At 37.9% G+C, this 15,199-nt stretch overlaps 1 protein-coding gene across 3 annotated transcripts in view; it reads right to left on the bottom strand.

Annotated features, from left to right (window-relative positions):
* The window catches only part of ABCA10 (ATP binding cassette subfamily A member 10), a 62,190-nt gene extending 48,003 nt beyond the window's left edge, over positions 1 to 14,187 (bottom strand). For 2 of the 3 annotated variants that reach the window (XM_060202650.1, XM_007524423.3), the window contains exons 1-8: positions 13,949 to 14,186; positions 12,267 to 12,409; positions 8,334 to 8,535; positions 5,049 to 5,213; positions 4,210 to 4,313; positions 2,317 to 2,543; positions 1,127 to 1,268; positions 720 to 905 (exon numbers count right to left, since the gene is read on the bottom strand). In XM_060202650.1, coding sequence (XP_060058633.1) covers positions 720 to 905; positions 1,127 to 1,268; positions 2,317 to 2,543; positions 4,210 to 4,313; positions 5,049 to 5,213; positions 8,334 to 8,535; positions 12,267 to 12,362 — 1,122 coding nt within the window. In that variant the 5' untranslated portion in view covers positions 12,363 to 12,409; positions 13,949 to 14,186. Of the gene's footprint in view, positions 1 to 719; positions 906 to 1,126; positions 1,269 to 2,316; positions 2,544 to 4,209; positions 4,314 to 5,048; positions 5,214 to 8,333; positions 8,536 to 12,266; positions 12,410 to 13,948 lie in introns of all 3 variants that reach the window. The other variant, XM_060202651.1, reaches the window with a different exon arrangement.
* Between the last annotated feature and the right edge of the window lie 1,012 nt (positions 14,188 to 15,199).

The following is a 15,199-nucleotide window of genomic DNA, read 5'->3' on the forward strand; positions in this document are numbered from 1 at the left end:
AAATGTGGGAAACATCCAAGAAAGTAAAATCATTGAAGAATTAAATTAACTATATAATTTTTCCTTTACCATAGAACCTGTAAAGAAAGGGACTTTGAGAAGTGACTAAACAACCAAAAGTAATAAATTCTGAGAAAAGAAATACAGAATGGGAGTGAAATTAACAGGTATCTGAAGAAAACATAAAGTTACTCAATACAAGATATTATAGAAATATTAAAATACTAACTGTTAAAGCCCTGGGTTTTTATGAAAATGAAAGATAGAAAATATATAATAAAAACAGTTGCTATTCACATAGCATGTATCAGGCACTGTCTCAGCATTACACACATTATAGCAGCCCTTACATGGCCCCTTTGAGCTGGTTACCCTGAGATTCCCTTTCTACAGGCAAAGAAAGTGAGGCCATTGAGTCAGATGATTTGTCCAAGGTCACCCAGCTGTCTAAGTGAAAGCTGAGCTTTATTCATACCACTTAGCTCCACTCACTTCTCATAATCTTCAGATATTTTTGAGTTATCAGTTATATCTCTTCATTAATATTCAAGCTTTCCCCCAAAAGACCAAATTTATTTTCCACTTTGAGACAAAACTTTAGCTTTTTCAACAGAACTTCTTAAAATACAAAGTGACTGAGCATCAGGTTTCATTAGACATCGAATCTCTTTGATAATTGTGGAAAGTCGAATAAATTCACGTGATTACTGTGTTCTTACATGAACCATTCCAGAAGAGAAAGCGAAAGGACTAAAAAGACTTAGGATCCATCCCAAGGATGAAGGAAGTTGTCTGTGTAGTACAATGAAACCCAAACATCCCCAAAATACAGTGAAGAGAAATCCAACCAAACAAGTAAGGATAGGTTTCTTCACCAATACACTCAGGAGGAAAACCAATGCTATCTGCACAAAGAAAAAAAAAAAAGAGTTACAATTGGTATATTTTCCTTTGAATGTCCTGAATAGCAGTATTAGTTCTAATATTTCACAATGTCAAAACATACAAGCTACAATGTAGAGTTAGCCACTATATTATACCAATATCATGAAAAAACATTGTTTTATTCTCATGTATCTGATGCTTGAAACAAACAAACAAACAGAAAAATATTTAGCCAACTCACCAAAGACAGGCCATATAGGATAAAAAGTGTAAATACCACCATGTAGCCAGTAATCAAAAAGATTTCTACAGATGTTATGACGAGAGTCATAGAAGTGGACGTAATAAAAATGAAGCCAGAATACATCAATCCCCAGGAGAGCCTACCACAGAAACATGTTGTTAATTCAATATGCCATGTATGTGCAAATGTCTGACAGTATGGCAAAGACCAAGGGAATTTCAGTAAGCACTCTATGGTACCTGAGCTAAGCCGGTGAAACATATTGCTCACCCAAAGAAGATGTTTATTAACTAGCTACATGAAATACCTTCCATAATATTATAGAAAGTGTTTTACTGTTTCCATTCCTTTCTCCCCACTTCATTTCCAAGAATGGAGAATAATTCCCCATATCATTGATCCTGGGCTTCTCTCCATGGTGTAAAAGGTACACACATGTTTGTCCTTTAACTTTATGCTTGTTCTAAAGGGTTTTCTTCAGGAATGAGAAGAGCAGAAGGCAGGAAGATGTTTGCATGGTGTGTGTGCTCTTCGATTAACTAAATGAGAAGCTAGCCTACTAACCCATAGAATAAGAACCAAATGAAGTAATCTAGATGCAACCTACAACTTGAATTCAAATTCAGTCAAACATAGATCAAACCCACTAAAATTCCAGCAACACCACAAACAAAAAAGAAAGAATAAATAATTGTTGTTCAAGTTCACGTGGCTTGTGGGTTGTATTATGCAGCATTTTTTTTTTACTGGCAGTAACTGATACAAACATATTTTTTCTTGGGGCCAGACAGTGGCACACCTGGTTAAGTGCACAAGGAGCATAGGAGCACAGGGATGCAGGTTCAAGCCCCTGGTCCCCACCTGCATGGGGAAAGCTTCACAAGTGGTGAAGCAAGGCTGAAGGTGTTCCTCTGTCTCTTTCCCATTCTATACCCCCCTCAGTTTCTGTCTCTATCCAATAATAAGTATATAAATAATATCTAAAAAAAATAAATCTTTAAAAAACATTTTTTCAAGTAAAGAAAATATAAACACAAACCTTATTTTTCTACTGTCAACTTCTTAAAGTTTAACATAGGTAAGCAAGTTGTACTGAAATCATGCAAGAAAAATTTATGAGTGCATATGATTTTTTCTAAGCTAATGTGTTTATTAGCATATGATGCTCAGGTAAAATAAAAACTTACCAGAATGCTGACTCCTGGAGACCCATTATGGTCATTGCTTTCTTAAATTTTTTTCTTTCTCTTGTAACATTTAATGATGCAAAATGTACAAAAGAGGAGAAACAAAGTAAACAAGTAAAAATAAATAATTCTTTTAGAAGTCCTGTCCATGAAATGAAAGATGGCGTCCTCATGTTTATTCCAACAACTGATGTCAGTTTTTCCATTACAGAATGATTTGTTGTGACCTACATTGGAATGTTAACAAATTTATTACTAGCCACAGAAAAATATATATTACCATATAATAGTTATACATAATATAATTAGTATATATTATTATATAACTATATAATAGAATATAACTAGAATAATATAATATCAATATATTAGGCCATATATTTCCTTTCTCTTGCTTTGTAACATATATATAATTCTATAATTTTGTGTTATCAGAAGCTATTCATATATCAGTACAGTTTTGATGACTTTAGGTATTGATTAACACTAATTACAAGCATCATTTGAGAAACTACTAAGTGTCTGTTCATATATAGTATACAAGTGATGAAGAGACAGTAGCGATCCAGTCAGAAATCTAGTGTCACTCCTCACTCTCATGCCACTTGACATTTTATGGTGGAATCAGAGAAGGAAGAAGAGACATTAACCATCTCACTGCACAAGTATTTGCTTAATTATCACTGATCTGTTACATTAAAGGAGACCTAGAAAGTGCTATGAGAATAAAACCAGAGAAGGCTTTTCTGAAGAACTGGCATTTATACCAAGAGCTATGGACCACAATCTGATTCAAGGGATGATGTGGGCCAAACTGAGGATGGAGAAGGGATTTCTGAGTAGAGGAAGCCTCATGTTCAAAAGGAAGGGGCATGACAGACTGCAGATATAGACAACAGGTTCCAGAGGGTGTCAGTGGCAGAGGGAGCTGCCTCCTATGTGTGAGGCTCTGGGCTCCATCTCCACAGATGCTGTGTTGATTTCTGTCTACCTCTCTCCCACTGTCACTCAAAAAAAAAAAAAAAGGAAAATATGAAGCATGAGTCCCTGAGTTCCATGTCTACTACAGAAAGAGAGAGGGGAAGAGAAAGGAAAGAAAAAGGAGAGGGAAAGAAGAGGTGGCGGGGGTGGGCTGGGGTGGAGGGTGATGAACTAAAGTATTGGAAGAGAAGGGAAGATCTCCTGCCACAAAGACAGGGTTAGAAAGGTAGACTTGACTTCAACTTTAAATTAAACTGTTAAAGGAAAGAGTTTACTGCACTTTTTTGAGGAGTATAAGTAAAGACATATTGAGTTTAAATGAATAAATTAATATTTTAAAACTTCAGTGTTTTGCACCAAAGTAAAAGACTTTGGGGTGGGGTGGGGTGGGGAGGGTTCAGGTCCTGGAACATGATGGCAGAGGAGGACCTAGTGGGGGTTGTACTGTTATGTGGAAAACTGGGAAATGTTACGCATGGACAAGCTACTGAGGAGGACCTAGTGGGGGTTGTACTGTTATGTGGAAATGTTAGGCATGGACAAGCTACTGTATTTTACTGTCGACTAGAAACTATTAATCCCCCAATAAAGAAATTAACAAAAAACCCTGATGAGAGGAATCTTGTTAAAAAGAAGAAGTTAAAGAAAGCAGACAGAGATAGTAAATTCAATATGTGATTACCCTGGAAATACTGGAACAACAGGTTCTAGACTATGAATCCAGAAATGACATTGGGAATGAGGTGAAAAGACTAGGAGTTGGGGGATATGCCATCTGACTACTTGTGTTTTCTTTGAGAATTAAAGCAGTAAAGTGTTGTCAGGGGCACAGTGGGGGAGGCAGAGACTGAACACTGAATGAGAGGGAGAGTACAAAACAAATAACATAAATCTTTCAAGTTAGGTACTTGCTTCTATAATTGCAGCATTAATTGCAGTTTGGAAAGCCACAAACCCTTCTTGCCAGTATCTAGTCAAGGTACAACTGAAGTCATCATCCATAAGCCAACAGTGCGCTGTAAGAAGAAAAGCATTCCCATTGGTACACAATAAAATTAATCAACAGAATTAAATCTTTAACTTTGGATTTAAAAAAAATTAAATACCTCCTTAGAGCCCTTGAGACCTAGAGTCTAGGTGATTTTAAAGCACTCTGCAATACTGAAGAGAGATTATGACTGAATGATTGCTGAAATAATGATTATAGCAGGCCAGAAGGGGGTACAGTAGACAAAGCATTGAACTGTCATGCTTGAGGTCCTGAATTCAAATCTAAGTATCAGATGTGCCAGAGTGATACTCTGCCTTCTTTCTCTCACTTCTCTTTTGCTTCTGTCTCCCTCCCTCTTTCTTTCACACACAGACACACACACACACACACACAGACACAAGCACACATGCACATTAAGAAGCCAGACATTCCACCTTCTGCATCCCACAATGATCCTGGGTCCATACTCCCAGAGGGATAAAGAATAGGAAAGCTATCAAGGGATGGGATGGGATGTGTAGCTCTGGGGGGTGGGCACTGTGTGTAAATGTGGCTCTCTTATACTACAGTCTTGTCAATATTTCCATATTATAAATAAAAATATATATTTCTCTAGAAACTGTCTACTTTCTAGAAAAACTAAAACTTATTACTAAAAAGCTTATTAATGCTTTTATTCAGTAATTTTTCTATTAGTCATTCCCAACATGGGCTTTGATGATGTCACAATAAGGACTAGAAACAATTCTCATAGAATTACCTGAGTGTTCAGCATGTTCTTTTATAATTGGCAGTCTATAGCCCCAATTAAACTTCAGCGTATATGAGAAGGCATTATTAAACACAACTCCCACCACTAGAGAGTTGTTATTGGGGTGCACTACATTCATGGTTTCTTCATCAAGAGTCCCAATGATTTCTGCTCCTGTCATGTATGAAAAAATATAAAAATAAATATAAACAGTATTAGAAGACACAATCAAGCTCAGTTGTTAAGCTTTTCCTAAAAATTACTGGTGCTAGATAGAAACAGGGTGGGGGTATAGAGCAACTGGCCAACACCCATGTCCAGGTGAGAAGCAATTACAGAAGCCAGAACTCTCACCTTATGTACCCCATAAAGATCTTTAGTCCATACTCCCAGAGGGATAGAGAATAGGGATGCTTCCAATGGAGGAAATGGGACATGGAACTCTGGTGGTGGGAAGTGTATGGAATTGTACACAGTTATCTTACAATCTTGTTAATCATTATTAAATCACTAATAATTTTTTAATTCTTGGTGTTACATACTTTCCTTTAATAAATGCCTCTGAGTTAAGGACTAGAGGACTTAGAGACTGATTTTTCTGTTCTCTTAAGTCCAGAATAAATATATTAACATAAGAAGATGTGAGTATATTTTTAAAATATTTACTTATTTATTTATGGGAGACCTCTGGCATAAGCAGTCCCGGGGACCAGATCTGGGGTCTCACACTTGCAAGCCTCTTTGGCTGCTTCCAGTTTTTAAAGTATTTGTCAGTTACTGTTGTTGACGCTGTGGTGGTGGTGACACTAGAGAACAAACCAAGGGCTGCAGATGTGCAGTGCCACTATTACGTAGCCTCCCTGGACCAAATGAGTGTCTTCATTCTTCTTCTTATTTTTTTCTTTTGATAGAGACAGAAATCAAGAGGGAAGGGGGAGATAGAGAGAGATAGAGAGACAGAGAGACCTACCTGTGGCCCTCTGCTTCACCACTAGCAAAATTTACCTCCTGCAGGTGGGTACTGGGGTCTTGAACCTGAGTCCCTGTGCATTGTAAAAAGTGTGCTCAACCAGGTGTGCCACTGCCCAGCCCCCTGAGTGACCTCATTGTTTATTTTAGAAACAGGGAGAGACAGAGAGAGAGGACAAAGATATCACAGCACTGCCCCACCAAACAGCTATGGAGCTGCCCTTGGTGCTGTTCAGGGTCCTCCCATGTGGTTCTAGGGCCTCTTGCATGGCCAGGAGCTTGCTTTATCAAGTGAGCTATCTCCCCACCTCATATGCATATTGTTTTAAAATCAAATCTGCGAGGGATAAGGAAGCAGTTCATCAGCATAGTATATACCTGGATCCCATTCTTGATACCTCAAAAAATGGCAGAAGAATGGTTTAGTCTTTCGAAATTAGAAAAAATTGTGGCATATTTTATTGTATTCCTATTTTAAGAAAGAAAACCTGAAATTCTATGTCTATATAATATGGAAACATGTGTCTACATATATGACCACTTGCATGTAGAAAGGGCAAAAGATTTACGAGATTTGAATGGAAATCAGAATATTTAACTGTGTATGAGTGTGTACACTATTCCACAAAATACACAATTTAAATAGGAGCTGTCGTAGGGGAGAATTTAATGCAAAATATTATATTATATAGATATTAGATTTGTGAGGTGTATACTACTTTGATGACTAAATTTTTAATTAGAAAGAAAAAATATTTTAAATAATCAATAGAATTACCTGAGAATTGGGGTTCTTTTTTTCTGCCATTTAATTGTATCACAAGAAAATTTCAGGGTAGTAAAAAGTAAATTGCACATAAGAATCAGTATATAAAAATCAGAAGTTGAAATTCACCTTTGTAATCTCAAACACTCTCTAAGAATTAAGTTGTATATAGTATACATAATGAATTTCACACCCTACAGAAATAATCCACCTAGGGGCCATGTGGTGGCGCACCTGGTTGAGCACACATGTTACAGTGCACAAGGACTCCAGTTCAAGCCAACAGCTGCCACCTGGGGGGGTTGAAAGTTTTGCAAGTGGTGAAGCTGTGTTGCAGGTGTCTCTCTGTCTCTCTCATCCCCTTACAACTGGATTTCTAGCTGTCTCTATCAAAAAAAAAAAAGTCAACCTACAGTGGTAAAGCAATAAGTACAGGAAGGGAGGGAGGGAATGAGGGAGAGGGAGAGGGATGGGCAGGAGAAAGCAGTAAGGAAGGCACAGAACAAGAGGGAAGTGAAGGGAGGGAGGGAGGGAGGGTTCTAGTAGCCCTGAAACTAAAGGGGCTGAAAGCAGTGAGGAGCTCCTATTGTGTGGGCAGGGAGTGAGTCCCTGGGCTTCCGAAAGCATTTCCTGAATTAAAAGGAAATGAAATCAGTGAGCATATAGCAGAAGCCCGGAGAGCCAGCTGAGAGCAGAATTAGCACTGGAAGGGACAAAGCACATGAGGAACGTGGACCGGGGAGCCAGGCAGCAGTCAGAGCCCCAGAAGCGGAAAATTACCACAGAACATCTTGTGAAGAAAAATAAATAAATATAAATAGAATCACAAAACAGGCCAGGTATGAAAAGTGATATTAACTATCATAGAATGCAACCTTTTATTTTCCCTATCCCCCCCCCTTATGGCGTGGGGTACATATCAGATTCACAGTAGTAACTACAGCTGCATAGATTTCAAGGGTGAGGGAGTGAAGGTTATGTAAGCTGCTTAAAAATTCCCATTAATTCTATTTTTCTTCTCACCCTGTCACCTTCACAGATAGCGCAAAACTGAATACTGTGCTATGTATGAAGTGACGACTCTTATCCCACGGAGAACCACGAATCCCTAGGCTATATAAGCACAACTTGTTTAAAAACAAACAAACAAGGAGGTGGGTGGAAATGCAATGGGCTAAGCGCACATGGCGGGAAGCACAAGGACATGTTCAAGCCCCCAGACCCCCACCTGTAGGGGGGTTGCTTCACAAGTGGTGAAGTAGGTCTGCAGATGTCTCTCTTTCTCTCCCCCCTTGTCTTCCCCTCCTTTCTTGATTTCTCTCTGTTCTATCCAACAACAGCAATAACAACAATAACAATAATAACAACAAGGGCAACAAAAATGGGAAAAAATGGCCCCCAGGAGCAGTGAATTTGTAATGCAGGCACCGAGTTTCAGCTATAAACTCAGAGGCAAAAACAAAACAAAACAAAAAAACAGAAACCGACAAACAAAACCCCTTCACATTAAACAGATGTAATTTCCATAAATAATGAAGCAATGGTCCTGGAGAACAGACCTTTCATAAAAGGTGCCAAAGCCATTTTATCCATTATCTTTCGTGTGGTGTTAGTGACAGGGGCATATGTCACCAGTATATTAGACTCGTTGAATTGATCCACACGTCCCAGGACATGAGGAGGTTGCTCAGGAAAACGGAAGGCTGTAAAGTCCGAAAAGACACTCAAATTCAGCATTAAGAGCAGCGGTATTGTCCATTCCTTCAACACAGAAAAGAAAGAGAAGTCATGTTATAAAGCGGTGCAGATGTTAGTAACATCGTAAGTTATTCGTGTATTACATTAGAGTTGAGTATAATTTCACATCATTGACTTTTTTTTTCTTTTTCTAATTACTATCGATCCTTAAAAAAAAAAAGCACAGGGAATAGGGCGGTAGCACAGCGGGTTAAACGTACGTGGTGCAAAGCGCAAGGACCAGACTGGTTTAAAGATCTGGGTTTGAGCCCCCGGCTCCCCACCTGCAGGGAAGTCGCTTCACAAGCGGTGAATCAGGTCTGCAGGTGTCTACCTCTCCCTTCTCTGCCTTCCCCTCCTCTCTCGATTTCTCTCTGTCCTATCCAACAACGACGACATCAATAACAACAAAAATAACTACAACAATAAAAAATAGCACAATTTTGAGTAATATCAAGTACATCCAGTGAGCTTAACACAGTAATACAGTACCAATACTAGTCGGGCCACTACTGATTATAGCCTAAATGAACATTATACCAGTACATATGATATATTTCGTAAAAATGTTTAACTTAAGTTTTCCACCTTTTCAGATCTAGCTTTGTGTTTTTCAAAAATGTAGAAGATAAAGGAATAAATTAAACATCAGCATAGGGCTGACAAGATAGCTCACAAGAGACTCAGCTTTCATTCTGTCACAGGCCTGGCCCAGGTTCAGGCATGGCCCCCGCCCTACCATAGGGAGTTTTAGAGCCATGATGTCTTTCTCTCTATCTCTCTAGACATGTCTCTTTCTATCTGGCCAGACACAGTGAAGCTATTGTATGAATGAATAAATGGATGAATGAATAATAAACAATCTGTTAAGTATAAGACATTAGTCAGCAAGATAACTGCTGTTTATTCTAGCTTCTAGATTGAACAAACTCACTTTGAGAGACGTTGGGAAGGGCGTACTTAATATTTGGACATAGGATTGGAAAGTTATGTCAAATATGTCCTGCAGCTCTGTAGATGTCAGCCAAAGTACAAAGCAGTAAAATATCATCATGAGAGAGAGAGAAAGATAGATGAAGTAAAGACGGCAAGATGCCAACAGTTGTAGCACATGATTATGGTGAATAGGATCGTGCACAGCGTAGTCATTGGTTGAATGTTTCTATTATTTTAGAATTTACAACATTTTAATATGTTAAAAATTCTATGGATGATCTTTAGAAATGAATCTTTCATCAAGTAACTAAAAAATTTATCGTTGCATTTTCTCAGGAGCTACAAACAGATTTAAAAGGATAATGTGAAGTTGTCTAGCTCCTACCAAAATCTTTTTTGCATTTTTGTTAATTGCCACCAGAGCTATTGCTGGGGTTTGATAGAGGCACTGTGGATCCACCACTCTTGGCAGCCATTTTTTTCTTTCTTTTAAGTGAAGGGGTGGGGATGGGGAGAAAGACTTCCAGACCTGCGTCATCACTGCTGACCCCCCAACCCCACATGAAGAATAAGAGCTTGAACCTCAAGTCCTTGTTCATGGTAAAGTGTGTGTATTCAACCAGGTGGGCCACCACCCCGCTCCCTTTTCTGTAATTTTTTTTTAACAGACATCAGACCCACATAGATCTATGTCACAGGAACAGCAAATTTCTTTATCCTAATGTCCATGTCTTTATACAAAAAATTCAGAGAATGCAAGTTTTGATAGTCAGATATGCCTCCCTGAAGCCACTCTGTGAACAAACAAACAAAAACTTAGCCTTAAAAAAGATACCCCCTAGGAGTCAGGCGGTAGTGCAGAGGGTTAAGCGCACGTGGTGCTAAGTCCAAGGACCAGCGTAAGGATCCCAGTTCCAGCACCCGGTTCTAGACCCCGGCTCCCCACCTGCAGGGGAGTCGCTTCACAGGCAGTGAAACAGGTCTGCAGGTGTCTGTCTTCCTCTCCCTGTCTCTGTCTTCCCCTCCTCTCTCCATTTCTCTCTGTCCTATCCAACAATGATGACATCAATAACAACAACGACAATAACTACAACAATAAAACAACATGGACACAAAAGGGAAAATAAATAAATAAATAAATATTTTTTTTAAAAAAATACCTCCTAAAGAACTCTCCTACATGGTAGGTGGGAATGTAAGTTAGTCCAATTCCTATGGAAAACAGTCTGGAGACTGCTAGAATAAGGCCTACCTTACAACTTGGCATTTCCTCTCCTGGGGATTTATCCAAAGAAAACAAAGACACCTATCCAAAGTTAGCTGTGCACACCTATGCTCATAGCCGCACAATTCATAAGAGCTCAAAGTTGGAAGCAATCCAGATGCCCAATGACACATGAGTGGATAAGAAAGACAGTGGACAATGGAATACTATGCATATATTAAAAACAACAAAGTCATCTTTGCTATATCTTGGGCAGAACTTGAAGGTATCAAGATTAAGATAGGCCAGAAGGAGAAGGAGTGCTATCAAATGATCTCTCAAAGGGGGAATGTAAGAAGCAAAGACAGTAAGGGAAAACCTAAGGTGAATCTTGAATCGGGCATGGCCCATTGCGCCAAAGCACAGGACTCTGGGAAGTTGGGAGTGGGGTGGGCAAGAAGGGTCAAGGCTGCTGGTCTGTGGTGGTGGAAAAGAACCTAGTTGTGGGAGAGAGTGCCTTACAGATATCTGTCCTGGGGAGGTTGTAACTACGTGTCAACAGCTATATTATAAATCATTAACCCTCCAAAATTGTGAGGGGGGAAAAAAAATTCCCCTTTGGACTAGGCATGATCTGCTGCAGCCAAAGCAAGAACTGGGGGTGAGGGAACAGAAATTGAATCGGCACTGGAGACCAAGTTGGTTGGAGGTGGGGAATGGTGTGCAGAGACCTGTGGAGAGATGAGACATTGTACCTATGTGACAACTATCTTATAAATCATTATTTCTCTCATCAGTTTTTTTTAAAAAGATATCCCCTAGTTTACATGGATATATTTCCCCTCCTATCATTATGATTAATGAAATTTTGATCATACAATGTACCTATCACAGAGTTAGTTATGGTTTACTTATTTTTAAAAATATTTATTTATTTATTTTCCCTTTTGTTGCTCTTGTTGTCTTTTTATTGCTGTTGTAGTTATTATTGTTGTTATTGATGTTGTCGTTGTTGGATAAGACAGAGAGAAATGGAGAGAGGAGGGGAAGACAGAGAGGGGGAAAGAGAAAGACAGACACCTGCAGACCTGCTTCACTGCCTGTGAAGTGACTCCCTTGCAGGGGGGAGCCGGGGGCTTGAACCGAGATCCTTATGCCAGTCCTTGTGCTTTGCGCCACATGCGCTTAACCCGCTGTGCTACTGCCTGCCTCCCTTGGTTTACTTATTTTAAAATCTATTTCATTTTGCCTCAGTTATCTCCTCCTCCTTTCTTAAAAAAAAAAATCCCCTACCACCAATTTTTGATCCTGGGCAAATTAGACTGATTCCACACGTTTCAAAGGAGTCAGTTATCTGGAGAATGACTAGTTCTAATCAGTTAAAAGTTGGTTTCTTCTTCAGGAGCTAACATATGAGTCCTCTTATTAATGTTACCTTTTATTACAAAGGCTATATTATTCTTAAATGTGTCATTCTGTAATATTTGCAAATTATATTTAGTATGTCCAAACTAACCAGTAAACCTTGTAAATATAAGAAGTAACAGAGATAGCATAGTACTAAATTATGGCTTTTTATTCACTAATACAAAAGTATATCTAAAATGAACCATACCAGTAAGGTCTCTTTTCTCAACCTCCATTTCTTAAGAAAATTCCTATACAGAAGGGCCCGAGTTTGTTGATACACACTTATCTCTTTTTCAATCATTGTCCCCTGTTCATTGAGAGGGTGAATTAGATGTTGTACAGCAATAACTAGAAGAAGGAAAAAAATCCAGTTACAAAACACACTTCTGAACACTGAAAGAAAATCTTCATATTTAGTTATTGGGCAATATAGTAACATATTCAACAGGATTTTATTTTTAGAACATAAAGATTAAGGAACATAAAATATCCTGTCAGCTGATACTTCTCTTCAATCTCTTAGTCATGACAAAAGTATGAGAGGCTTCTTCTGTCCTAAAATTGCACTTTTTTCATTGCCAAATATTATCATTATAATAGCCTAATTAAATTAGTGAATGAAATGTTAATCTTATGAATCAAGTGCTCTCACTTAGCTTTTTTTTTTTTTAATGTAACAGGAGCAAAACCATTTCCAGTTTCTTAGTGATTTATAAGAGATCTGAACTTTGATGGTATTTTTCCCATGTCTATTTACCATCTAGGTCACCAGTAATAAAAATTTTAAAAAAAGAAAGGTGACTAGGCTCAAGAGATAGCTCATCCTGTAGGGTGCACACTTTACATGCCTGAGAGCCTAGGTTTGAACTTCTGGAACCACCTAAGAGCATCATATAGAAGTTCCATGACTAGTAGAGCATAGCGGTCTTTCTCTGTCTCTGTTTTTTTTTCTCTCTCTAAAATTAAAAGAAAAAAGAAACAACAAGAAAAACAGTCCACCAGGAGTAGTACACATAAGCATGAGGTCCAGGTCCAGGTAATTATTTAAAAAAATTAAAAAACAAAGTTGAATCACATTATCATCATTTTTAGAATCCCAAAGACAGTACTTCTCTATCCTGTGTTCCCTTTTGAAATCAAGTCTTTGAACAGGTACAAATAAAAGCAAACAAATCATTCGTTAGCAAATGTTACTTCAGTCATTGACTTGTAAATCATCATGTGAAACAGTGATCCTTCTGTGTTTTCTGTTTCAAAGTCCAAAACTATTTGCTATTATAACTCTGAGTACTTAAATTTATTCAAATAAATGTTAAAATTAAATATAAATTACAATGCTTAGAGAATGTACTGTATTTCATTTTTATTTTACTAGAAGTAAATACATAAAACACCCACCCACCTACTACCATCCCAAAATTCAGAATTCTAATTTGAGTAAGTTTCTAAAGTAAAACATCCTTCTTCACCTTGTCTGTTTGAATAGCTCAGTAAGCAAACTACATTTTTAAAGGAAAAAAAGAAACATGGAAAAGCAACTAGTCCTGATGCCTACAAATTCCTAGGAAGTAAAACCTTGTGTATTTTCACTAGGCTATCTAAAAGAAGTATCAGTCATTTTTCAAATAAGAAAAACAATCATATTTATATGCACTTCTGTGTCTATTGATCTTTCATTTTGCACATTAGAACTCTACAACAGAATGATTTTAATTCACTCATTATGTCTATAAATGTAACACATACTCTATTTTAAAATGATCAAATAATACGATTTTTTAAAAATAACACGATTTTAAATATACCCATCAAGATGCTTATATGTAGCAAATACTTTATTCCTTAATTACCTATGCAAAGTAAAAAGTGAAAACAAAATTGACTTACTGTCAGAAAAACAAGAGTGAGGAATTTAGATGCATTTGGGGTTCTGTGGTCTCTTTTTGTTGAGGACAACAGCTGAAAAAGCCTTCAAGAATTTTACAAATGTCACCTCTTTTAAAAACCGTTTGCATTCAGTTTGTCTTCTGGAAAGGATGCAGGGTCTGTGGGTAAAAAGCCTGCCAAAGATATTCTTTCCTGGATGTGTCCTGCTTCCTCCCTTTTGGTGTGGGTTTTGGGTTTTTTGCTTGCTTTATGTTCTCCTGTCTGTCTTCTTGCCCAATTACTCAGAAGGGAGTGTGTACTTACAAATGATTGGTTTATCCTGCCTTATAGTGTTTGCTTATTGCTGCTGTGCTCACGTGTGCAAAAAATAAAAAAAATAAAAGACACTGGATTCAAACAGAAAGGAAAAAATCTACAGACCCAGATAGCTCTACATTAGCTTTTAAGGATTAAAATTTTGAAGGTAACCCTCAAAAGAGTAGATTAAAAATAAAGCAGGGCCTAGGGAAAAAACATAATGGTTATGCAAAAAGACTTTTTATGCCTTTTTTAGGCAACAAAGGTCTCAGATTCAGTCTCTAATCTCCAGCACCACTGGAAACCAGAGTTGAGCAGTACTCTGGTAAGAAAGAAGGAAAAGGAAAAGGAAAAACGAAAAGAAAAAGGGAGAAAGGAAAAGGAAAAGGAGAGAAAAGGAGGAAGATAAAATAGAGAAAAGAGAGAGGGAATAGGGGAAAGGGGAAGGAGGAGGGGAGGGGAGAGGAGAGGGAAAAGGCCAGTGCAGGAGGGTAGAGAAAGACTTAATTACTGGTGGAAGTGGTGTGCAGGCAGGTAACATGGGGGAGATGACCAAGTGTACCCCAGTATTAGCAACCGTCCTATATGCCACTATTTCCGTAATAAATTAACAACAAATGCCAGCCTCTAGTCAACAACACATTACAGATGTGTTCACTAGTAAATTGTGCATGTAGCAACTAAACTAGTGGACACAGACTTGTTTACCTTAGAGTAAATCAAGTCCAGTAAATATAGGAACTGATTGGTACCTATGGCCTAAAATAATAAGATCCCAGTAAATTTTCCAGTATAAATGTAAGATTTGTGGCTAGGGCAAAAACAATAATCACACAAAAAATATCAATTTTATATTTGCTCTGCAATAAATGAAACCAAGCCAGAAAAACAAAACATATTTAGGAACATGAGGATCATCTCAGAAATAAATTATAAAAATTAAAATATTGGTAT

This window comes from Erinaceus europaeus, chromosome 12, assembly GCF_950295315.1.
Source record: "Erinaceus europaeus chromosome 12, mEriEur2.1, whole genome shotgun sequence".
In the NCBI taxonomy this organism is placed as follows: domain Eukaryota; kingdom Metazoa; phylum Chordata; class Mammalia; order Eulipotyphla; family Erinaceidae; genus Erinaceus; species Erinaceus europaeus.